Raw genomic sequence first — 27,935 nt, 5'->3', positions numbered from 1 at the left:
AGTTAATTATGTTAATGACATTTACATCTATAAATGGAAAAGAAATTAGTGAAAATCCCATCTTGCAAAGAGAAATATGTAAATATTTTGGAATGCCTAGGTCCATAAAAGAAACCAGAGTATTAAAAGTGATGATGAAAAAAAATAAAAATAAAAAATAAAAGTGATGAGAGAAAAAATAAATAAATAAAAGTGATGAGAGAAATGTGTGAAAACCCATGTTGGAAGAACAGCTCGGAAAAGTTATTAACCAGAAAAAGTTCTAGCATGGAGAATATGGTAACTTATTGGTTATTAAATGTGGTTCAATAGATAAATAAATATGGTTCAATTTAGAGAACTAAAATTAGCTATAAATTTGATGCTTTTAACAATTAAAGATAAACCATTACTCCTTATTTGACAATTTTTGGGTTTTGTTTCATGTAAATTTGCAGCAATCTTTCTTAATTCAGTGCCTGCTTACTCTTTAGGGTATATTAAAAAAAAAAAAAAAAATCACCAGGTACTCTGTGGTAGGGCAGCCAAAAGAAATAAAACATCGGCTCCATGAGATCCCAGCTTTTTTTCTTGAACTTTATGAGTTCAGACTGTTGATTGTCATTTGTCTTCTTAGAGAGTATACCAGTGAAGTTGGGCACAATACACCTTGTACATCCTTCATACCTTTTTTTTGTTGTTGTTCATGAGAGACAGAGAGAGAGGCAGAGACACAGGCAAAGGGAGAAGCAGGCTCCATGCAGGGAGCCCGATGCAGGACTCGATCCCGGGTCTCCAGGATCACGCCCTGAGCCGAAGGCAGGCACTAAACCGGCTGAGCCACCCGGGAATCCCCTCCTTCATACCTTTACAGAACCTCATGCAGAAAAGAATTTTCATGGATCCTGAGCTGACCACCATAAAATATTCAGATATGAAAATAGAAAGTACCTGGCAACTGTCCTAATTTGGGTATGTATATCTAATTCTCCACCACATGCTCCTGCAACCAATTTACTGATCATTATGGTTCTTTCAGGAGCAGAGGAACATTACCACATTGACATGATCCTTCATATACTTAACACATACTTTACTTATTTTACTGAAAAGGTCAATGATACACTGACATGTTCTCTCCGAAACTATCACATCAAAGTAAACTATGACTACTGCCCTCTGACACAAAATTTATGTCTTTCAATGCTATCAATTTGTGTTTGGTTTTCCCAATGGCTATTATATCTGACACTGGAGAGATCGTGGCCACCTGAGCTTCAAGCAGCCTCAAGGGAGTCCTCAGAAGTGAAGCTTCTGTGGATCCTCCAAGCAGGGGAATTCATACATTTTCTAGGTGGGATAGTCAAGATCAGATGGAAATACTGGGACTTTCACGTTACTGAACTTAGCCAGAGATGATAACTCCAATTTTTTATGCTGAAGGCTTATATGTTGACTTTGATAACATAAAACAAGATTAAGCATACATTAAGTAGAATCAAAGTAAATGAGCCTAACACAAAGCTGAAAACATCACAAGAACAATCTCATCAACAGGAGAGAAAGGGAAGCGGTATGTGTTCACAATGTAAGCCAACTGAAGCTTTACTGCTTCCCAGCTATTTACTTAGTGGATTGCCCTGTCAATATCTCAGCTTTAAAAGATTACCTCTGCCTTGTCAGAAGATCCCATGTATTGATCTCTCCTGAACACACCAGACATGTTCTTTTAAGGGGTCATACTGGGAATGGTTTCTTTACTTGAAGTTGTTTTTTTTTTTTTCCCAAGTTTTTATTTAAATTCCAGTTAGTTAACATACAGTGCAATATTAGTTTCAGGAGTAGAATTTAGTGATTCATCACTTACCTATAACACCCAGGACTCATCACAACTGCCCTCCTTGATCCCCATCACCCATCTAACCCATCCCCCTCTGCCCACCTCCCCTCCAGCAAACTTCAGTTTGTTCTCTATAGTTGAGAGTCTGTCTTCTGGTTTGCCATCCCCTCTCTCTCTCTCTCTCTCTCTTTTTTTTCCATCTTTTTTTTCATATTTTGTTTCTTAAATTCCACATGAGTAAAATCATGGCATTTGCTTTTCTCTGACTGAGGAAGTCATTTTATCTTTATATATCACAAGAAATTGAGGGAAGTATAGGTAAAATTTCTTAACCTTATTAAAAAACAATAAAGACAAAAAGAAAGAACACTAACCAAGTATCAATTTATCTCCTCCTTTTAGCCCATTTCAAGTTTTATTTGGGGAGCGTATTTTTAAGTATACTAATTTTATAACAGTTTGGTTTCTCAATAATGCATAGACATCAATGCCACAGCTTAATCCTAAATGTAAAATGTGTTGATAGTGAACCAGTTGACCATGGCTGAGTAAAAAGTAAGATTTTCATGTATGAAAAGGATTTGCATGTAAAACTTAACATTTTACTGGTTCTTATCTATAACTACAGATTAAGAAAACAGAAATATATAAACTGAAAATTCTATATTTTAGAACCTACTGACTGCCACATGAACAGTTACCTTAACAAAGGAAGTAAATGTATATCAAGCTTTGGCATCATTATGTGAGAAGGTAATTGTCTCACATATAAAATGGATTTGTCTTAAGTTTCACATTCATGATTAAGAATCTCTCATGATTAAGAAGACTCATTAAGTGTGAGAAGCAAAAGAGCATCAGGATTATGAGCATGGGCAAAGATATTTAAACTACCTGGGCCTTGATTTCATCTAAAAAGGGTAATAACATACCTACTTCATTGAGTTTTTGTGAGGATTAAGTAAATTAATATGTGTAAAACAGAGTTTGGCACATAGCCCACATTCAGAAGTACTGGTTATTACTATAATTAATATGGCCTTCTACCTCAACTTCTTCAAATTAGAACAAAACAAAACAAAACAAAACTTAGATTGTATTCTATAATACAATTATAGAATTACAGTTTTACTAAGAGCCAATTTATCTCACTAAGTTAAATACGAAATAGAAATAAGTTATGTTAGCTTGAATATTAAAATTCAATATTCTTCTTCCTCTGGGTCTGTTCAGAATTTCAGTGGCAATATTCCATATACATAAACACAATTTCCATTGCTAAGTACTCTCTCTTTGGTGCTTAAAAAGCTTCCAAACAGCCAGGACTGTACTTAAGCAGTTTGATTAGCCCCTTATGTCAGATAAATGAACAGTTTTGTGTAAACATTAAGTGAAATATGGGTCATTGTGAAATGAGAGATTCTCTGTAGTATAATAAATGTCCCAAATGGAATGTCTCTAAAATAATATGATTCTGTCTTCAAAATAAATCCACTTTTTAAAAAGTCAGAATTTTTGGGATATAAGTATAAAAAGAAAAAGGTTATCAGTGGTATAATACAAATGGGCATGTTTCACATGCCAAATTCATAACAGTTCACTCGAACACTTGTAAACAAGGAATGAAATCTGGCACAGACAGTTAAATTTTCCAAACAACTATTACATAAAGGGAAGACACAGTACATGTAAGAAAAAAAAAAAAAAACACCAGTTCTGCCCATATAATGAATTAAATATATAAAGGACAAGCTACGTTTTCATAGAACTAACGCATAAAAGGCTAGTCAACAAATAAATGCTGTGAGAATATAATCCAAAACTAAGGTTAAAGCTGTCCTTCAGGAATAAAGACCAAAATATCTCTGACAGAAACATTTCTTCCACCTGCACATCACCAAGTAAAACTGTCTGGGAAACATGGAGGAATGCACCTTCCTTTTATTTTTTTCAAGATTTTATTTTTAAGTAATCTCTACACCCCATAGGAGGATTGAGCTCACAACCCCAAGAACAAGAGTCGCACTAAGCAACTCCAACTGACCAAGCCAGGCTCCTCAGGAACACCCCTTCTGAAAGCAGGCTTATCATCCCTGCAAAATATGATCATGGCCTACACTCACTCACTAATTTGCCCTGGGCACACAAATCCACATCCCCAGGCTAAAAAACTAAAAATATCAATTAAATAAAAATACACAGTCTTATAAAAAAGTGTAATTTTAAAGAAAGTCTCATAGAAGTGGTCATTAGAGCAAATTAAATTTAAAACCCTCTCCCTCTCCTTCCTCTTCCTCTATCTTTCTTTCAGATACTAAGACAGTACAATTTTGCAAAAGCATAAGAAATATCAGAAGTTCTGAAGACATCATTGATTAGTTAATAAAGATAACCCCCTCTCATCTGTACATTGCCTATCTCTAACCAGTCCAAATTACTTTCCAATAGTTAACCAATTATGCAATTATTATGTAAGATACCAAGTAGCAGTGCCTATTTGTAGATAAGAAAATTAAGTCATAGAGGTTAGAAGGTACTATCAGGCCTTTAGGCAAGTCCCAGAAAATCAATTCCTAGCATTAAACTTACATAGCGTTCATTCACCGAACATTTCAGATACTTGTCAGGCATTGTTCTAGATCAGCAGTGATAGTGACAAGCTCCTTGTCCTCATGCAGCACACACAGCAGGAAGAAAAATCAATGGTAAAGATATATATCGCTAGTCACATGATCCCAACCTTGTTTTCTGTTTCTTTTTTTCTTTTTGGTTTTTTTTTTTTTTTTTGCAAGTTATTTACTGCTAAAGGGGAAAAGAACTGGATTAATATCTCCTTTTTCCCAGATGATGCACAAAGCATTGTAGGTTATCAATGGACAGATTCCAGGTTCTTGAGCTGAAGGGAGAACAAACTCTGGGAGATGTGTGTAGCGCTTCTCTAAAGTAGCCTCTTCCTTTGTACCAAACCAAGTTTATTAAGGGGAGAAAAGATGGTGAGATTGGGAAGAGGGGGGTAAGACAGCACCCCTTGTTCCAGAAGAAATCAATCCTCTTTCATCTCTTCCTCTCATCAACTCAAGTTGCCTAAGAATACGGTCCCTCTAGGTCCTTGGCCTCTGCACCTAGACGAGCATCAGGAACTCAACAGCTTTCACTAAGAACTGATTGCCCGAGGTCGTCAGATATGTGAATGAAAGAAATAGTCCTGTGAAATACAGACTTGATCTGTTTTCTGTGGATTCAGTGAGCTGTATTTTTAAATTGCTAAATACTGTCATTTACAACAGTTACATGTTATATACTTCATATTAAAAGGAAGCTGGAGGAGCAGGTGTTACTAGGTCAAAAAACAGACGTTTTATTTACTCATTATAAAATATATTACTTATAAACTGAGAAAATGGTGCTTTGAATAATAAAATGGAGTGATTATAAAGACATTCACACTCAAGTTTTCCAATGTATACTTAGCATCTTAAAATGTGACATAGTTACATCTAAACTTCAATCTATAAAATAATTTCAAATTAAATATTAATCAAAGGTACAGTTATACCAAATCAATTTCATGCATTGCCATTTTAAAGGATGAAGGCAAACTGAAGTATAAATTATTTATAAGAAAAAATAACCCACAATAACATTGAGCTAATTATCACAGTAACTGTAGCATTCAGGGCAAGAATAGAGGAAGACGATTTCTTTGTTCATATTTTTCCTAGCCAAAATTTCATGAATAAATCATATGCTTCAACCATATTTTTAAGAATCTAAAGAAGACTTGAGTCTGACATTCTTTTAAAACATTAAAAAGGAGCTTTAACTGAATCCATAATAGCATATAAAAATATTTCCTCAATTTGTGTGTGTGTGTATGAGTTTCACTGTGTGTATATATTTTCCAACTTCAGTAAAAATCCTTCTAAAATTGGAGCCATTTCAGTGTAGCCACTATGGAAAATGGTATGGAGGTTCCTCAAAAAATTAAAAATAGAACTTACATAAGATCCAGCAATTCAAATTCCAGGTATTTATGAAGGAAATGAAATTGCTACCTCGAAGAGATATCTACACTTCTATGTTCACTTCAGCATTATTTACAAAGGCCAAGACATGGAAACAACCTATGAGCGAACAAATAAAATAAATATGGTGTCTGTGTCTGTATTTCTCCACACACACAATGGAATGTTTTTCAGCCACAAAAAGGAAGGGAATCTTGTCATATGCAACAGCATAGAGAGACCTTGAGGGCATCATGTTAAGTGAAATAAATTAGAGAAGAGAAAACAAACTCACAGATACAGGGAACAGATTAAGGGGTACTAGAGGTGGGGGTGGGGTGAAGGCAGAGGGGTGGGGAAAATTAGATGAAGTTGCTCAAAAACGACAAACCTCCAATTATTAGAGATGTAAGTCCTAGGGATATAAGGGTATAGTATGATGACTATAGTTACCAACACTCCGTTGCATATTTGAAAGTCGCTAAGAGAATAGATCTTACAAGTTCTTATCACAAGAAAAAATATATATAATTATATATAGTGAGAGATGTTAGCTAAACTTATTGTGGTAATCATTTTGCAATATACACATGTATCAAATCATTATGTTGTTTACCTAAAAGTAACATTTTATATGTCAATTACATCTCAATAAGATTAGTTAATAAATTAATTAATTAAATTGAAACCATTTCACTTAAATTAACATTCCTTCCATCCACCCCCAGTAGCACTGTTATGGCTTAGAAAATAGTTTTCAGCATGAGTCAGTCAAAAGAATTACCAATGTAAAGGACTGTGTCCAATGTTAAGGTCTGTGTCCTTTTAGGGTCTAGGGTTTGTGCCTTAATTTAAGAAAAAGCAGAAAGAGTGCTCTAAAATTTTGTAATATTTAACATGTTTGTTTTATACTTACATGAAAAACATTTAGATTTTTAAATATTAATATTAAATCTTTCTAGCAATGTTTTTATTTTATTAATTTTTAAATCTAACAAAATAAAGACAAAAATCTGAATTCTAAAGTTTTTGGAAGGTTTCTCTGTTGGTCATGCATCATAACTGATGTTCAAGCAGTATATGTTAGATTAGTAATACAAACACTATACAATTAAATATAAATGTTAATGGATAGTCTGTTCCACAAAAATTATCTTAACAATGTAGGGTAGAGAGTGATGCTTATTTTTACTGAACTATATTCATACACATTTCTTTTTCAATATCCCTGCACAGTATTCAGTACTTGGTTTAAATTCTAAAACTTAATTTCATTCTATGTATGTTAAATTTTATAGTCCAAGCTAATGATCAGAAATATGGTATTAAATAAATGAATATTGTACTTGAAACTCTTTTTAGAAAAATTAGCTGAGATGTACAATCATGGACTTGACTTGTCACTGGAATTGATTCTAGGGGAAAAAATGTTTCTAATGAGGGAAGGGGAAAAAAGAGTGAGGGATAAAACACACCAGGCTCAAAACTACAGAGTATGTGTGCAATCTCTCATTTCTACTGAGGAAACAAAATGCCAAATTGTACATTAGCACCTTTGAACATAAAGAAAACATTTTTTTTCATGATTGTTGGTTGGTTATGATCATTATACAGAATTGTTTACTGATGGCGATGTAGCAATTATACACCCTTGGTGACCTGTCCTAGATACTACAAGTTACACACAGTGTTTAGAATTAAGTGGGAAATACAATCTAATTACAATATAGGTGTTACATACAATATGATAAAGGAATATAGGAAGGGAGGTGTGAGTAAGGTTGATTAGTGATAGGGGTAGCTGGGGCAATACGCAGAAAAGGAGGCTGAGAGTAAAGGATGGCTCTCCTGAGCTCTGAGACAATAAACACTTTTTTTCAGACCAAAGGGATGAGGTGAAGAGAGAGTTCTAGACCATAAAGCCAGGATCACACTGATACTGGCAAATCATTTTTTTTTAATTTTACTTATTTATTTATTCATGAGAGACACACACAGAGAGAGGCAGAGACACAGGCAGAGGGAGAAGCAGGCTCCATGCAGGAAGCCTGATGTGGGACTCGATCCCAGGACTCCAGAATCATGGCCTGGGCCGAAGGCAGGCACTAAACCGCTGAGCCACTCAGGGATCCCCCCCAGCAAATCATTTTAAAGAATGTAGACTTCAGGGACCTTCAAGAATCTCTGAGTGAGCAATCAAGAGAGATCCTTGCAAATCATTTAAGAGTTTAGACTTGGGACTCCTGCTCAGGTGACTGCCTTCAGCTCAGGTTTTGATCCTGGGATCAAGCCCCAAGCCCATGTGGCTCCCTGCTCAGTGGGGAGGCTGCTTCCCTCTCTTCCTTGGCCCTTTCCACCCACTCATGCTCTTTCTCTCATTCTCTCTCTCTCAAATAAATAAATAAAATCTTTAAAAAAGAAAATAAAGAGTTTAGACTTTAAGGGCATTGAAAATCTCTGAGTGAGCAATCAAGAAGGACAGATCAGATTTTCACTCGCAAAAGAGTATTCCAGTTATCTAGGTGAGAAATGATGGTGACACCAATTAGAAGAATAGTGAGGGGGATGGAGATAAATGGAAAAATTCTAAAGCTATTCAGGACACATCATCAGCTAGGCCCGAGGATCAATGGATGCGAACAGATGGAAAGAAAGTACAAAAGAAGTAATCTCGGGTCTCTGGTCTGGAGGGCTGGATTGATGGCGCTATCCTTTCCATAGCTAGGAAAAAATAGTAGAAAGGCAGGGATGGAAAGGAAGATGGTTTAAGTCTTATATTGGACATTTGAGCTGGAGGTACTACCAGGACCTACCAAAGGAGCTGGGTGTATTGGTCCAGTCTAGAGATAAGACAACAGGAGTAAATCTGGACAATAGTTTTCGGTCAATCCAGACGTAGGTATGGCCATTCAGAGTAAGTCACAGAGTAAAAAAGAGAAGAATAAACACTCCATTAGGGGATCCCTGGGTGGCTCAGTGGTTTAGCACCTGCCTTTGGCCCAGGGCGCGATCCTGGAGTCCCGGGATCGAGTCCCGCATCAGGCTCCTGGCATGGAGTCTGCTTCTCCCTCCTACTGTGTCTCCGCCTCTCTCTCTCTCTCTATGTCTATCATAAATAATAAATAAATAAATATTTTAAAAAATAAAAAAATAAACACTCCATTAACTTGAACATTTCAGTGATAAGGCTGAAAGACTCAGCCAGATAAAGAAGAAAATCAATAGCCTGTATCTGGTGGACCTTACTAGTTGCCTACTACATATCATTCTCTGTTCTTTCTTTCAACAAAATACCAAATTTTGTTTGGGGAAGAAATGGGTTGGTTAAAAATATCTCTCCTTGCTAAAAACAAACAAACAAAAACAACAACAACAACAACAACAAAAAAACCACAAAACTATAGGCTCAAAGTGGAGTCACTTGTCCCCAGGACAACAAATCAAGACTCACATGCAGTGAGTCAACCTCTCCAGGAATGGAATTCTAAGCCAATAAATCTAAAATTATCTGGTCAGTACTAATGAGATAATCTGTCACAGGGACCCTCTCCATTCCTCAAAGGAAGATGAGGTAATGTGTGCGATTAAGACCCCCTGTCCTTCCTCCTTATGGAAGGTGACCTTGCCAGAAACAATTCTTCCTTTTCTTTAGCTAATAACTACTAGCCCCACCCTATAAAAACCTTCCATTTGTTGTTACAACCCCTAGAGTTATCTTTATGCTTGCCATTTGGGATGCTGCCTGATTCATTAATCACTTAATAAAATCAATTAGATCTTCCCAGTTACTCCCTTGAATTTTGTTTTTGAACATCACACATCTTTGAAACTAAAGGTGGCCACATGACACAATTCTAGCCAATGAAATGTAATAGAATTCTACTGGGTGAGATTTCCAGAAATATACTGTTGTCCTGATTTTTTTCAAAAAGGGTGGGTGGGGGGAGCTGCTGATTTTTTATATTCCTCCTTTTAGTATAGCACAGAAAGGTGACATTAAGAGGTAGAGCCATTACCTTATCACTGTGGGACCCAGGAAATTTAACAAAAATCCCCTAGCCCTGGACAAGCAGAGAGGATTAACTCCATTTTGTGCAGCACCCTCCACCTCCTGTATGACCCCCACATGACCTGCTTATTGCTTAAGGCGCTGCCCCACCCTAGTCAGGCCGCTGGGCACACCCTTATCAGAAATCAGCTCATAACAATGTAACCCCGCCTTGTGCCCACCCAAACTGTGCACCAATTCTGACCAAAATAATAGGCCAGCTCAAATAGATACTATAGGGTAAAATGTGATTCAATTGGCCACCTGCGTTTGGACCGACATGACTGTGCAACTTCCAGCGTATGTTACAATCCCATTGGCCACTGGCCCCTATAAAGCTGCTATGCCTCTTAGTCTCGGGGTCCAAGTCCCTGCTCCCCTGTGTCGGGTGCACTTGGACCCAAGCTCGAGCTTGTAAATAAACCCTCGTGTGTTTGCATCAGTGTCGGTTCCTTGGTGGTTTCTCGGATTCGCAGTCTTGGGCACAACAATAACCACAAGGAGGAAAACCATACTAAGGCTGGCAAAGCAGAAAAACAAGGAAGCTGGATTCGTGATGGCTTCTTGGAACCACCAACCTTTCACTGTATAGTCTTCCCCCAGAATCAAATTTAAACCTGTCTATTAAATTGCTTGACTTTGGTTACATGCAGTAGGATATAATCTGGATCTAGTTGGGTGCCATGAAATTCTGGGAAAGTGAACATTTCCCAAAGGAGGTCAGTTGTGTCAAATGCTCACAAGAGGTAAATTGTATCCATTATAGAAAGCAACATTTAGAAAGCTGAGGTCAAAACTATTAACAGTAATATGATATTAGTGAGAGCGAAGGGTAAGGCCACACACAATGCTTAGCACCTCTTTGCAAAGTTTTGGTAAAGCAACATATTTAAATTGCCTATGTTTGTAATATTGAATGGATCCCTGTTATAGCCTTAACATACTGATGTAGAAGAAAACATTCCTGGAAGAAAAAAAATAAAAATAGAATAGTATATTATATTCTTACTCTTATGTTCTTGAAACAAAGGAACTATGTAGATAAATAACTACAAACCTGAATTGGAGACATGCAGACCCTTTTGAAATTGTATGGCCACCCCCACAGGACACCAAATTCTAATTTTTACCCAAAATGCATTCTGAGAAAACAAATTATTCTCTGAAAAAATATTTTGGCATTCCATATAAATGTGGGAATTGTAGTAATTTAGATCCTCTCATGCTTCACAGAATTCATTAATATTTTAAAGCCTCTGAAGTCTTACAGGAAAGAGATATATATATATAAAAGTTTGTTTAAAGACTTCTTTTACAAATTATTTTTTAACAGCTTACAGAAATACTTTACTGGAACGTATTTTGAGAAAAGCCACAATGAAATATTTAAATGCTAACCATGCCAATGACAATAACTTTATAAACCCTCAAAAAATATATTTATCATAAAAGACATACCATGCACTGATATATGAAGGCAATACAACATTTAACAAATATTTATATGGATTTTAAGTACATTTATGTATGAGAGGATGCCTGACTCTGGGAACGAAAAACTCATTCTGAATGTAACCATATATGGCATTAGTTGCTCAGCCTTCAGTTACTTGCAATGAAGAGAGACATCCTTTGGAACCACAGAAAAGGAAGGAGTACACCTAGCTAGTAATGTGCCCAGCATAGTAAATAGCACATGATATAAGAGTTACCATACATACACAGTGCTTTATCAACCAGACACACTTCTAAGCGTTTTGTATATAATCAATTTATTTAATCCTCCTCAAATCTCTCTAAGGTAAGTAGAATTAATACCCTCCTTTTACAGGAGAGGGAACTGAAGTATAAAGAGGTTAGTTTAATCACCAGGGTCACAGAGCTATGCTAAATGAACATTTACTGGATTTGTTGAGAACAAAATTAATGACAGAATTAGTTGTAACTAATTCTATACAAATTATATATGTACAAACATATATGTAAATGCAAAATACATATGTGTATACATATATGCAAATTACATACATACAAATTCTATTCATAACTGTAATGAGTGTCCATAATGTACTCAATGGTTAAAAATCATTGTACAGGGTTAAGAGAACCCATCACATTCAAACAACACCAACTCCTCTTGAAATAGATCATAAGAAATGCATGATTGATTATTCACCTAAGGTTGATAATTAAAATTTTGACAGAGGCTTAAAGAAATAACCAACACAGTTCAAAAACAAAAACAAAAAAAAAAAACAAAAAAAGAGAGAGAGAGAGACTTTAGTGGTAATTAATGGAAGGAAGAAAAGAAAAAAGAAAACAAAAGAAAAGAAAACAAAAGAGAAAAAGCAACGAATTAAGAAAACTATGTTAAGGAATTGACTTTATTACCTCCCCCTGTTACAGACTATGACCACAGAATTCTGAGTTTCTTCAAGTTTTTAGTTTTTGGTGATTTAGGCACAAGATGAGAGGACAGGAGTTAAAGGCAACTGTCAACATGTTCTCAATCCTCTGACCACAGAAATATTTCTCCTCTCCTGTGGAATTTTGGCTCTTTGCTACTTTCTTTCCTGAGGTAGCCCCAAAGGAAAATATGCTATAATCATATTTTCCAAGAATTCCCTTAAGCAAGATTCAACAAGGTTACAACCTGTCCTACGTTTTCATTTTAGAACTGAGGAAGTCACTTGGGTAAGCTATGACAAGTGCTGAGTTATGTGATCAAAATGCTCTCAGTGTCCTTCTACATCAAACACAGACTCCTAATCCATTTTCTGGTGTCTGACAGAGATAAGAATCTGATAAAATGGTAACTTAATGTGACTCAATCTAGATAAAGTACAGTATTATGTGGTAAAGAGATACAGGGTGATGGAGAGGGAAAGATTGAGAAAGAATATAAATCCTAGGGGGAAAGGATGTCCTTTCCCATTTTCTTTTTAACTTCTTGGCTTTTCTTCTAAGTTTTACTCCATCATTTACTTCATAAAATTAAAAGTGTCCCCACTCAGGCATACTAAATAACTTGGTCATAAACTTTTATTTCTCTTGACAAGTATAAAATGTCACAGGTGCTATTAAACCTAAATTTAGACCTTAGGTTAAATATGACTTAAAATGTTACTAAAGCTACAATTTCCATTTCGGAAATACTAAGAGACTGAGATTAGAAAGTGTCTTATACTCAGAAACCTAAATTAAACATCAGATATAATTTATTAAAAATTAGTCTCCACTTAATAACTATCTTCAAACATATAAGCTGCTATATTAAAAAATGGCTTATCTATTATCACTTAGCATATAAAAAGAAAGACTTCCACAGCGTAGGGTTTAAGTAAATTAAAGTAATAACTTTGTGTTAACATATGCTGATGCATGTAAGGGGTACTGATGATAGAGGCTAGATAATCTCTGGCTCCGAACAAATGATCTTTAGATAATTTAAACTAAAAGTCAGAGGAGCAGAGTAAATGACTTTCAAATGACCCTTCCAGCACGGTTCTATTCTTATTAATAAATTACAGTTTTTCTATAGTTTTCGTTTTAGAAAATGTAAAGTAAAACAGCCACACACACATACACACACACACACACACACACACACACACACACACAGCATTTCACTTCTGGATTATGTGAGGTAAATAAAGCCTTCCATGAATTTACAAAAAACACCCAAGATATAGTTCATGTATTACTTTCCTTAATAAGCAATGTGGATACTGATAAAGTTTTGAGTATCCTGTTCTTTGATTAATATGCCACTATCTGTAAATATTCATACATAGTAAACATTGTTTTCCTTCTCCTTTCAGGCTACTTTATCTCTCTACTCTTCTAAATTCAATCCTTACCATAACTACCCCACCCCCACTCCCCAGCACATATTTTCTCTACCTTTCTTCTGTCTGCATCTCTCTCTCCCTTTCCCCTTGTCTGTCTTGCTCTCTCTTATCCCCTCTCCTTCTCTCTCTGTCTCTGAGTTTCTCTGTTTCTCTGGATATGTCTCGCTCTCTGTCCTCCCGTGTTTTTCTTTCTCTGCAATTCCCTCTCTCCATCTCTGCCCCTCCCTTGCTATCTCTACTAGTCTCCTACATATCCTTCACCACTTTCCCCTGCCCTCACTCTTGTTTAGAAACCCAGGGTAATTCAACCCACCAAAAATCATGTTCTTAACTGCTTCTAGGGGATGAGCTGGGGTCTGTGAACTCCAGTTTAGCACAATGTATCCCACTGCTTCTCCAATTTGAATTGGCATGAGTTAAATTGTAATATTGTTAAATACAGGGTCTGATTCAGCATATCTAACTTGCTTCCAGGTAAAGCCAATGCTATTGGTCCCCAACCACATTTGGAGCAGAAGCCTCCAGCTGCTGCCTGTAGCCAACTCAATCCTTCCCTCACTACAGTTTGCTTCCCTCACGTGGCTAGCCACATTACTATCCATGTGGGTTTCTTCCCTTTCTTATCTATATCTTGCCTACTTATTGCAGTTACATATTAATTATAACTAAGTGCTTAAAAAAATCATTAACCACAGAAAAAAGCCTCAGATTGTAATAAGAAATTTAAAACATTACCATGCTGTAACAACTTCCCTTTGATTTTTCATCAAATTTGTTTCATTAAATATAAATCTACTGGACTATGATAATAGCTTTAAGTGGAATATAGGTTACTGGTAAAGTACAAGAATACAAATAATTCTGTTATAGAATACTTATTTTGGGGGCACCTGGGTGGCTCAGTGGTTGAGCATCTGCCTTTGGCCCAGGTCATGATCCCAGGGTCTTGGGATGGAGTCCCCTATTAGTTCCCCACAGGGAACCTGCTTCTCCCTCTGCCTGTGTCTCTCATGAATAAATAAAATCTGTAAAAAAAAGGGAATACTTATTTTGTGTATTTTTTCCCTATCCAGGAAGAAACAGAGAAAGTAAAGATACTTAGGTATTATTCTGAATGTGTAGACTTTCTCCAGGGAACTTCAGAAAACCCCTTTGGGTACTGCTCAATTTCCTTAGTAATGTTATCCCCAGAAGAGCTTCTTAAATATTCCAGAACCTTGAAAGAAAAAAGAGCTCCCAGGGAAACAGTACCTTATGACTGCATTCTAAGCACTGTGCTTTCAAATGAGTGTTGGAGACATGTGAACTGCTTGACTTTACAAAGAGATTGTGTGGGGAATGAGCAAAAAGAGTAGATTAGACTGTTCCTTGAAGTGGCATTATGACACTTTATCATGTTTGTCACACATGGAATAAAACGCTTCTGAGTTACACATTCGATCACTTCACTTGCAATGTGCCAGGAATGGTACTAGACCCTTGGATAATGGCATGGTTCCAGAGAAGATGACTCTTGAGATGACTGTAAAGTAATGACCAACGGAACAAGAAAGCAAGCATATTGCAGGCTGAGAAACAAGAGGAAAATACAATTTCTTGGGATTGTAATGGGCTGCAGCACTCTGAACTCTATTAGTCACCCAAAGATTACACCACCTAATTCAAAGGCTCAATCCCTTCTGCATGGTCATAGACTAGACCTTAACTTTGCCATCACCAATAATTGTATCTCTTGCAAAATTTCAACCCCTACTGTCTAACCCTTCAGAATTAAGCCAAGTCTTCAATATTCAAATCTATTCCTTTCTTTGCTCTTCACCTACATGACTACCAAGTGCTTCACTAGCATCATCTTCTGTCTGGAATACTGCCAGAGTTTCCTAACTGGTTTCCCCCAGGCATTCTGCAACTCATTCTCTATGCATATAGAAAGTATGAAGTATTACATGAATGACATTTTTTAAGTATAAATCACGTCATGTCACCTCTACCGTTGTCCCAAAACCTTCTGCGGTTCTCATTGCACTGAACATATAATCCAACATTACTAATCTGGTAACAGAATCCTGCACGATCTAGACCCCACCTATCTCCATAGCTGTCTTCCTTGCTCATATGCCATACCAACCATTTCATTTTCCCAAATATGTCCAAGTCTTTCATTTTCTCATGGCCTCTTAGATGTACTGTTCTTCTGCCTGAAATGCTTTTTCTTTTACTCTGTGTCTTGGTCACATCTTGTATTTCAGTTCTTAGCTTGGCCCCAATCCTTCCTGGCACTTGTCACAATTTTTAACCATAAAGTTATGGTAGTTGCTTATTTTCTGTCCTCACTCCTTCTACCCATTGTATTGTAATTTCAATGAAGGCAGAAACCACTTCTTTTTTGTTCACCACTAAATAGCTAGAACTAAGTAGAATATCTAGAAAGAGTTACTTTGGAGGGGAAAAAAAACACAATTTTTTTTTTGGATAAACTATATTTTGGTATTCTTTACATATTTATTTAATTTCCAGCTTTAAAAACAACATTTTTGGGATCCCTGGGTGGCGCAGCGGTTTGGCGCCTGCCTTTGGCCCAGGGCGCGATCCTGGAGACCCAGGATCGAATCCCACATCGGGCTCTCGGTGCATGGAGCCTGCTTCTCCCTCTGCCTGTGTCTCTGCCTCTCTCTCTCTCTCTGTGTGTGACTATCATAAATAAATAAAAATTAAAAAAATAAAAATAAAAAATAAAAACAACATTTTTAAGTGCCCATTTTGAGTAACAAAGAAACAGAACATTAATACCCACCAAAACATTCAATAGTATTTTATTCTAACCTGACAAAATAAATTGATAATGTATGACAGCTTAAGCTAATTTATAATATAGTAATTAAAATTAGGGATGCCTGGGATGCCTGGGTGGCTCAGCAATTGAGTGTCTGCCTTTGGCTCAGGGCGTGATCCTGGGGTCCAGGAATCGACGCCCGCATCAGGCTCCCTGCAAGGAACCTCTTCTCCCTCTGCCTATGTGTCTGCCACTCTCTCTGTGTCTCTCATGAATGAATAGATTTTAAAATCTTTAAAAAATAAATAAATAAAAAACAAAATTAGGGATGCCTGAGTGACTCAGTCATTTGAGTATCTAACTCTTGATCTTAGCTTGAGTCTTGATCTCAGGGTGGTGAGGTCAAGTCCTGCATTGGGCTCCACATAAGCATGGAGCCTACTTAAAAAATAATGAAAATAAAAATAAAAATTCTTAAAATTAATTCTACTAAGAAGGTTTAGGTATGTTTTCTTAAATTTGTCACTCATTTTAAAATATATACAAGTGATTCTGAAGTTGTTCTGTGTACGTGGGAAAGACTTCTAGCATGTAAGTCATAAGTAAATTAGGAAGATTAAAAGGAGAAGTGATGATAAGATTTGAGAAGTAACCAGATCTATCTTGTTATTTGAATATTTTTTACAGAAAGTACTGTTGAAAGGAGGAGACACTGCCAAGAATTTCCCATAAATAACTAAATACTGAATTGATTTTCTGGAAGCATCAAGGAGCTTTATATCTAAGTATCAACAGCATTGAAATAATCATCTTAATATTTTTCAGCACAAATGAACACCATCTACTTTTTGAGAAAATAAAAGGAGTGGCTCATGAGACTGGTAATGGTATATGTAACCTTTAACCCCAGAATTACTGGATTGAATCTTGTCCAGGATAGTGTATCTTAGTAATATTCGGCAGAAGGAAGTTGTTTTGTAGGCATCCAATCTAAAGAACTAAACTTTTCCAATTAGTCTTTATGACACAGATGTGTTCCAAGATATCCAATGCCTTTTTTTGGCCACCTAAGACTGAATAATGTTGAATAGTGAATAGTTTTCCTCAGAGCACATATAGGGACTTTAGGGTATCTAAAATGATATCTACTCAACTTTCAACAGTAGTTAACTCTGAATAATGAGATTACAAGAACATGTATGTATTATCACAAATAAAACACAATTTTCTGAAGTTACACAGAAATGATCTCTGTAAGCTTATTATTCACATTCCTTAACCTGTGATTGGGAGTAAAGAAAAAGAAATGCATAATGTGCCTCTACTCTTAAGGCCTTTCTACAAATCTACTAAAGATTAATATATAACAGGTATGTGAGATAAAGAAGAAAACATAAAAAGTTTACTGAAGTCTACTGAACATGTGCCTTCAGCTGTGTTTAACTAGCAGTGGTTTTAAGATAAAATATAACCTGTTGGTTATCTATGAATAAATAGTACATTCTCTAACACAGCCAACTCCCCTAATAGCACACTCAAATAGTCAGCAAGCTTTGCCCTCTTCTAACAAGATGCCCACTGAGATTCAAATTTTCCCTTTCACCCATCGTCACTGTCATCTCTCACATGGATTATGAAATATAGGTTTCTGCCTTCCTATTCATATTAAATACTCTTTGGAAAGATAAAACCAAAAGAGAGAGAAGGGAGAAAGAAAGAATTTTTATGTTCTTTTAAAAGAGAATGACCACTATCTTCTCTCTTAATGTAGTAACTAAAGGATGCTGCTTTTACTTTTCTCAACAAATAAAGAAATCCCCCAATCCTATATTCATATTGAAGGTATGATGTGTCTATACTTGATTTACAACACCATTTAAGCCTAACATCTCGATGCAACAAGATGACCTGATACTTACATCATGGAGATTACATAACTTTACCCCCTGATTTTCTGAATTTTATTTCTCAGTTACCTAATATGATAAAATAACTATAAATCCAAAAACAAGAATCTAAAAATAATCATCAAAGGCACCTATGGACTAAATGTTTGTGTCTCTCCACCAACCCACAAATTCGTTTGTTTAAGTCTTAATCCCCAATGAGATGATGGTATTTGGAGATGGGGACTTGGGATGGTAATTTGGGTTTGATGGATTCATGGGGGTAAAGCCCGTATGATAGGACTGTCTTTACACAGGGATAAAAACACCCGAGCTCTCTCTCTACCATGGGGGAAAACCAAGAAAGAACTCTCTCCAGAATCTAATCATGTTGGCACCCTGATCTCCAACTTCCCAGCCTCCAGAACTGTGAGACATTAATGTTTGTTGTTTAAGTCACTCAGTACAAGGTATTCTTGTTAGAGTTGCATAAGCAGATTAAGACAGGCAACAATAAAAGAGTATTATTCAACTGATAGTAAAAACTCAAGTATTTAGTAACCAGAATCATGTCATAGAACTTAGCAATGCTGCCTCTTTACTTAAGTACACAAATTTAATTAGAAAAAATATGAATGCTATATCAACTGTAAAAGTTGTAACACTGAATTCTTTCATTTGTCCTTGAAATAAAAAAGATTTGAATCAGCATTATTGCATGTCCTACATTAGCACTAAGGATTTTAAGGTAAGAGCAAATGTCTCATACCATTGATTTCAATTCAAGGTGGAATTTAATATATTCAACACATTTTTTACTTAATTGGGAATTAATTTAAGAAAAATAAATTATTGAAGCATCATACTTATATTTTAGTATATTAACATGCTTATCTTTAAATTTAAAATGAAGTGAGTTCATTTTTCAAGTCAGAAGAATCAGATCCCTTTCCTAAAAAATAATTTTGGTGTTTGATGGAAAGATATAAGACGAAAAAAGTAATGAAAATAACAGCACCAAAATTAAATTCATGATTTATAGTTCATGATTTATAATTACGCGCCAGTTACTGTGCTACACACCTTATATACATAACTTAATTTAATCATGAATCCATTTTGGAACAAAGAATCAGTTCATTTTAGGATATAACTGTATCAGGAAGTGGAAAGATTTTAAGTCAGTAAACTAAATGACTCTTTAACATTCTTCCCTTGAATACCAAAAACAAAAATGAGATATAAAAAAGGTTTTAGAATGTGGTGATAGCACTTGAAAATGATAAGTTAAAAAAATAAAACAAATTAAATAGAGAAAACTATTTTTAAGTATGCAATATAAAGCAAATTCAACTTCTAAGATAAAAAGTCTATCAGGGAACAATGTACGTGTGTGTGTGTGTGTGTGTGTGTGTGTGTGTGTGTGTGCATATAAACTATAAATAATTCTAGTGCCTGACCATAATAGAGGTCAGATTGATTATGTGTGTGCACACAATCAATCAATCAATATTTTAAAATATAATGGCATATTCTACTTCCACCTGCTCATCTGACCATTTCATCTCAAAGAGTAATCCTTCCATCTTCCAAGGTCCAGATTTTAGGAATACAATCTATTGTACCTAGGTAAACACATGGTTACTTAGTATCCATAGTCAGTTTGCTTTGTCATTTTACCCAAAGGAGGAATCTTGGATCAATTAAATTCTAAATCACTCTGATGAGTATTATTTAATAATAATAACAACAAAAGATCATGATATATTGAAAGGGGTGGGAAAATTTTACTTCAAAATATTAACATTTACCCCCAAAGTAATTACTATTAAAATGTACCCCAGTAAATAAAACCATGGAAGACCTAATCTTTGATTAATTGGACAATTCTTTTTTTTTTTTTCCCCAGGAAAGATAGTTCCCTGGTTTTGCTGCTAAGACAGCTAGCAGATGTCTGCCTAGTCTAAAGGGAATTTCTTTCCCTCAAGAGAAAACAGCTTAAATAGGAAACAAATAGCCATATGCTAACTGTGCACTGCTTAGCAGATGACGTAGATGGCCATGTTCTACAATGGAAAGCATGAGGGTCAAGGTTCAGATTAATTTTCGTCAAAATTCAATGCAATTACCCAAGATCAAATTACTTATTAAATATAAGTTGTGTCTAAGAACTGTGCTATCAATTTGTTCCAGGCACAAAATAGAGTTCTAAATTTAGTAAGTGATAATGTTGGGTACAGGAGAATGGAGAATGGACCCATTAAATATTTTCCTAGATGTTTAGCAGACTCTTGAATAGAGCTAATACAAGACAAACAAGACAATACCACTTGCAAGACGGTTTTAGAAAGTTTAGTTTGCAACTGAATTAGATAGAGTGAAGTTTTCATAAATCTTAGAAACAGTGGGAAATTAAATTTCCAATTTAATGTCCCCATCAAGATATATCATTCTAGGTTTGCAAAGAAAAATAAGAATTAAAAAAAAAAAAAAACTAAAGAAATAACATCTGTGATTAAAAGTTCTTTTCCTGTACAAAGATAAATGTCTAAAACTTCCAGGAAACTTTCATAAAGGTATCATCATATATTTCTTAGCATTCCAATTTTTGGACTTTATAATTGTGTGAGATAACTTTTTAACTGCATCGAAACTGAGTTTTCAAGAACAAGGAATACAGCTTTTACTACGTGGTAAGGATCGGCACCAAAAGGCCGACCAGTGCTTTTCACTGGGTCTAAACCTGGTTATAATTGGGACTGAAATAAAAATAAAAATAAACAATTCTAAAAATAACCAATAAATGCAATCCTTTTGGTGTACTTTCTAAACTTGAATAAATGTTAAAAACACAAAAGACACGATTATTATCACTTCTGTACAGAAACAAAGATTTTCAATGACATTCAATATCTTTTTTTTTAGTGTTTGAGAGATTGACAATTGTTAGGAACTGAGAAATGCAGTTGTTGTTACAGCTGTAAAACTTGGTTTAAATGCAAACAAAACACAGATAAATGTTTTTAAAAACATTACCAACAACTGTGCTGTGAAATCTGTGTTGCCTCTAGACACTTTTTTTTTCCCTCTAGACACTTTTGTTAATGCTATTACTCTTGGCTACACTGTCACTGAGAAATTAGATGCAATCTTTGTCTTCCTGTGTCTTTGGTAAGAATAAGAATAGTTCTTATTGAACTTACGGTACCTAAACTAAGAAAATGTGAAAAAAAAAAAGTAGAATATTCTCCAAGAAAAAAATAAAACCAAACTATAATAGTACTTCACAGATTTAATCTATAGCATAGCATAGCATACTAACCTACCAAAGCAAGTATGGCCCATGTTTCCCTGGACTTCCACCCCTGCCCCCTACCTCCCAAATACACACACAACTTGTTCATAAATTACAAAAGGCAACTTTCCATTTTAGGACACAAACATATTTTAAAATGGTAACTTAACAGTCACTATTGCCTAAAATAAGTAACTGAAATATATGTGAACTATATCACTACATATCTATATGTAGTGTACTGAAACTTGAATTTAGTAAATAATGTTTTAAACACACAAAACCCATTTTAACTGCAGAGCACTTATTTTTTTTTCCCATATAATTTATGGTACAAAATAATACAGTTTACCCAAATAAAAACATGCTGTTTATTATCACAATTAAACAGGTATAAAAATTGCAATACAAACAATACTCAAACTTTTTTCAGGGTTTAAAATAATTATTATCACTAATAAAAATTTTTATTATCAAACTATCCTTGTTAATATCAAAATATATTTGCTAAATATATGATACCTATAGTCTGCCTTTCTACATATTTGAATTGTTAATGAATATGATCTTAAAGTATTGTTTAAAGCACTTTAACTAGATTCTATAAATTATAATATTCTCTTTAATCTGGAATTTGAAACATTTTGGAGACATACTGAGAAATATTACACTAAAATTTGTGACTTATCCATTCAGGGACTATGTATTTGAATATTTTACTGGTACAAGTAATATAATGATTTTTTGTCTGGTTTCAATTCCTTGAAGGTATATTTGTTGACTAAGACTGGAAAAGCATTTCCCATAATGAACTCACAAGGTAATGGAATGTCTTGCTTAGAAAAGAATTTAACTGGAAATTCATAATATCTTTTAAAATAGCCACACAAGTGCCAGATTGGAAAAACACAGTTCTCTAAATCCCCAGTGCATTAAGGGTATCTTGATCATCTAAAGTAAAACTAAAGGAGTTTTGAGGCAAGATCTAGAGGGTAAGCATTTAGATATTCTATTCAAGTCTGTAACCTTTTCTATAAACTCTGGCAATGATCAGAATGCAAGTAGAGTAAGAAATACCGCAGAAACACAGTATGATCCTAAGATATATATTTCTATCAGCACACTTCGTTCATAAGAAATAATTTCAGAGAATAAATAATTAATCTGCTTTTCCTTCTAATCTTCAGTTTCTTATCTACCAAAAATAAGAGTTGGCCTAGGTCATCTACACCACCTTTCTTGATTCTTTATATCTGTTTTCAAATGTTAACTTAATTTTACCTCCACAGGGAATAAGTATTCTTAAATATAAACACATCAAAAGGTAGAAAGGTATTAATATCATAACCTGAAAGAAGACTGTATCAAAATATATACATCCTCTTATGAAAACAGTTAAGCTTCTTTTTGCCTACACCACATTTAAATTTGTGCAAAAAAAAGAAACAAGAAAAAGAAAAGTAGCCTACTCTGTGATTATAGCTTTTATACATCTCAGTTACATAGTTCTAAGATTTTCACTGAGAATCAAGGCAATACAAGAAAGTACAATACAATATGCTTACAATCAATTAAATTTGATTAGAAATATAAATTGAGTTTCAAGCAAATGTTTTAAAAACGTGAGTCGCTACTTCTGACACAGTTTTAAATGGTTGCTCTCATTTTTTCTAATTAATTTTATGTTCATGTTAGACATCTTTGGCATTCTGTTTACTACATGGTTCTATAAGTGTGATCAACTTATCTAAATTCTTGAGGAACTTATCCCACATTAATAATCTTATTAAGTTGGGAAATCTGTCTTTAAATTCCTATCTTGTCTATATTGCATAACTATCTGTGGATCTATATATTCAAGCTCTAGTTGAATGTCAGAGATGATGTTAGAGTTTATGAAACTGAATATATAGTTAAAATTTTGAACATAAATTATATCAAAATATCAATCATCTTAGAAAGCATTATATATACATAACTACATAGTTATGTATGCAGTTTCACCTATAATTTTATGTAAAATGAATTAGAGATCTAAATTTCACTTGTCTTTCCAATCCCTATGCAATTCTCAATTGTACATTTAATACACAGAATGATTCTTCCAAACAAATGAAACTTTCTGGCTACCTCTTGAATGTTTATTGAAAATAAGAGAATCCCAATTTGTATTTAAATACATTACACACCCAGACTCTAGCTATAACAATTTAATCATTAATTGATAGAACCTTCTTGAGGTAATTGCAAATTAACTGCATTTGGCGTTTGTGTAAATAAACTAAACCATCGGCTACTTGAGGATTACGTACACAGGTTTTCCTCCAAGAGCACACTACAATAGCCAAGATAATAAAGTATGAGGCAGAGACATACATTTCTCTACCCATAGCTGTACCAAAAGTGTAATGTATGTCTAAAAATTAGAATCCATTTAAAACCATATCTTCTACTACCAGTTGAAAGTATTTCTCCAAATGAAGACAAATGAAAAATACCTCATGCTATTCTTTTTACAGAAATATGCTTGTATTCAATATATTTAAAAGTAACAAAAAAGGATAAATCAATTTTTTAGAATAGATCAATTTCAGTGAAAATGTTTAAAAGAAAGCAGCTCCAAATCCAAATGGTAAAATGGTTCAACAACTATGTGCAAATCCCAAATTAGCTTGAACAACTAGCTACGATGAGAAATATTAAAGAAAAAAAATCAAATAGGTGGAGAATTGTATTCATCATACAGAAAGCTAGAAATTTTCCTCAAGTAAAGCCTAGGATACCTGTTTGACTTTTGATTACCATCCTCCAGGCAAATGATCCCACTGTACTATTCCTGCTGCAAAAGCCAAAAGCCCATTTTACTTACTAGCCACCTCCAGCGATGCATTATGGCTCACAGCCTCTCCGAGGTAATTCCGTGCCACACAGACGTAGACCCCTTCATCAGGCCTACTTTTTCGTCCATGTACTATACGTAAGAAAAATAAAGATCCACTTGGCAGCAACATTCGGTGTGAGCGAGGGTCATCTTTGTCTGTCTCCACTCTCTCCCCACCTTTGTACCATTCAATGGTGGGCGTGGGGCGGCCTTCAGCTTTACAGTTCAGAGTTGCAGGTTCTCCTTTTGACACAATTAGGTCTGAAGGGTGTTCAACAATACGAGGTGGAAAATCTTCCTGACGGAGACGGGAGCCTGCAGAAGAATTGATGAAATAGCTTTGTATTATCACACGGAAACAATTAAAAGTCTTATTTCAGAAGCCAAGGCTTCAGCACTGCTATGTAAACAGGGCATAATACTGACTACCCTCTTAACTCTATCTCCTAATTAATCCTTCTGGTGTCCACCTCAACACACCTTCCAATTCTTGAATCCTTTTGACCCTCCACTTAGAATTCACTCCCACTTAAACTTGGCCTACACATCCCATCTGTTCTTCAAATCCCTTGTCCACAAAGCCTTTCAGAACCCATTACCCCATCTATATTTACCACATACATGCCTGTTTTGCAGAGGAATGTGTGAAAGAAGTGTAGAGCATTACAAGTAATAGCATGGCTTCTTAGAATCTCCTTTGTAACTAACATCTATCAACACTTAAAAAAAAAAAAAACCTATTCTGTAGACTAATGAACATCATATTCAAATATACGGTAAAACTGCTCTTTATATAGATTTTTATATCTTCCTAAATAGTAAAAGTGCAATGTGTGTATACACTTTCCGAGAGTTTAAATTAAAATTAATTTCATTAGTTACCAACAGTTACATGTTAATATTTAACATACTTCACAGATGAAATGTTATATAATTGAGTTTAAATAATTAAATATAAAAGGAAAAAGGATATTGGGTAAGGGAGTATATTCTGTATTGCATCATATTTGAAGTCATTTAAATATGTGTCATTTAATATTTCCTGTGTCTGTACCTTATTTTTTCCAATGAGATTATAACTTCTAAAATGGGGATCAAGATTCATATTTTTTAATATTCCTACCATATTTTTTAATATTCCTAACCTATTGCTGCCATAGATAAATTTAATACATAAATTTCTTCAAGATTTCTCAAATGCAACAGCCCAAGGCTTAATTTAACTGAGCCCCAAACCTTGTTCTCATCTGGTCATTCAATCTCAATGAATAATGCAAAGTAGAAACCAGGCTTCCTTGACACCCCCCCCTTTCTTTCCTCTCCTCCTCCCCAATATTTCTCCAATCAATCTACTCATCTCCATCTCTACAGCTAGTTACCAACCCAGGTCAAACTACTATCAATTCCCACCCGGATTTAGGAAAGCTCTTAAACTACTTCACTTCAGGGAATGCCTGGGTGGCTCAGTGGTTGAGCTGAGCGCCTGCCTTTGGCTGAGGGCGTGATCCTGGAGTTGCAGGATGGAGTCCCACATTGGGCTCCCTGCATGCAATCTGCTTCGCTCTCTGCCTCTCTCTCCGTGTTTCTCATGAATAAATAAATTAAACTGCTTCACTTCAGCGTAGCCACATGAAGGCTTTGAAATGCAAATACAATCTGGGTTCTTCCCTACTTCAGTGGCTCTTAAAATAAACTCATTGCTCTTAAGATAAGGTCCTTAACAAGATCTACAAGTGTTCATTCCCCTATCTAGCTCTTCAGATTCTTCCTGTTCCACTTCTTGCTCTGCTTTCTTCACCTCACCTTGTGTTAGTTCACAAATACAATGCACTTCCTCCTGCCACAGGCCTACACCTGCCATGGGGTCTGTGCTCAAAATGGTCTTACTCTAGTTAATATCCACTTTCCTTTCAAATCTCTGCCCTCTCAGATCTTTCAAAAAAAGTCAAATGCTCCTTTTATAAGCCTAGATAGCACTATATAGCTACATCTGGTAAGAATGATCGGAATTACAATTTAATGTTTTTTGTTTGATGCTTTGAATATGGTCTTTCCTATTCCTCTGTAAGGTCTACGGGTCTGGTTTTGCTCATGGTTGCTTCTCTTATTCCTGGCAGAGTGCTGAGCATACTATAGGTACACAATAAATATGTGTTGAATAAATGAAAACTTGAATGAGGTCCTGATCATTCCTTCTTGATGGGGAAGACCTATTTCAGTAGAATGATCTGAACTTACTAATCATGTATTCTATAAAGAGACATTAGGAGACTTTATTTTATAAATTATACCCAGTGTGCAATCTAGTCAACCTTTCCTAGACTGTATGCTCTGCATGGACTGATTTATATCTCTAATTTATAACTACTGCAATTAACATTTTTTCTTAATGAATGAAATTAGCAGATGAATGATGAAACTTAAAGAGCCTTTATTTATATCAGCCATGAAATAACAAAAAAATTCACCTGAAATATTGAATAATAGTTTTAATCTGAAACACTGAGAAACAGCTTTAGTCCAATGCATGGACTATACAACATACTATAAATTCTTTAAGTAAAACAGCCTCTAAAGGAGGAAGAAGAAATAAACCAGCAACATGGGGAAAAAATAACTTGAAAAGTCATACTTTCTCACATAAAGCATACTGAAGTCAAATGAAACTTAAATTAGATTTTAGATTATTCAATTGCAAATACTATACAATTTCAAAAAAAAATAAAACATTATATATGACCATCCCTGACTTTGGTATAATTATGAAAGCTGGATGCTACTGAGGATCAACTACTGAGGTAATAAATATGTAATTAAAGCACACATTATTTTAAATTCTGAAAGTCCATTTCAGATAGGAAATAGGGACACACAGTTTGCTGTGAGAAAACAAAGAAAGGACACCTAAGACTGCCTGAACAAGAGACAGTGAAGGTTTCCTGAAACAGCAAATTTGAGAGGAATCTTGAAAATGAGTCAAGAACAAAGGAGATGATTTCACTGGGGGCACAGCTACAAAAGAATATGGTACACCTGTGGGACCTGCGGGGTGTTAATATGGCCTAAGTGTGAGGTTGGACTCATGTCAGAGATTAACAAATATGTGCCTGAAGGAGTAGTCAGAAGCAATAACGTGATTGGTTTTGTACATCACATCAATGTTCTGGAGCCTACCTAAATGCAACAAAACATTCAAATATTTTAAGCAAGGCATGGGTACAGTCATGCTTGCCCATGGGCTCACCATTGGTAGTATGAAACTGGACCATACAGCAGGCTAAATTAGGAAGTAATTGGTCAGGAAACTTTTGCACTCTTTAAACAATAAATTCTGAAAACTTGGACTCTTGACAGAAGAGAAAATGGAGGAAAGAATCT

The 27,935-nt window shown here is 35.1% G+C and overlaps 1 protein-coding gene across 7 annotated transcripts in view; it reads right to left on the bottom strand.

Annotated features, from left to right (window-relative positions):
- Nucleotides 1-27,935, bottom strand: part of ROBO1 (roundabout guidance receptor 1) — a 1,129,252-nt gene that overhangs the window by 307,480 nt on the left and 793,837 nt on the right. For all 7 annotated transcript variants that reach the window (XM_072806522.1, XM_072806527.1, XM_072806524.1 and 4 more), the window contains one exon: nucleotides 24,546-24,872. In XM_072806522.1, the coding sequence (XP_072662623.1) occupies nucleotides 24,546-24,872 (327 nt within the window). The remainder of the gene's footprint in view (nucleotides 1-24,545; nucleotides 24,873-27,935) is intronic.

The sequence above is a fragment of the Canis lupus genome, chromosome 30 (assembly GCF_048164855.1).
Source record: "Canis lupus baileyi chromosome 30, mCanLup2.hap1, whole genome shotgun sequence".
In the NCBI taxonomy this organism is placed as follows: domain Eukaryota; kingdom Metazoa; phylum Chordata; class Mammalia; order Carnivora; family Canidae; genus Canis; species Canis lupus.
The sequence above is the reverse complement of the archived record's forward strand: the minus strand, read 5'-3'. Positions and strand labels throughout refer to the sequence as shown.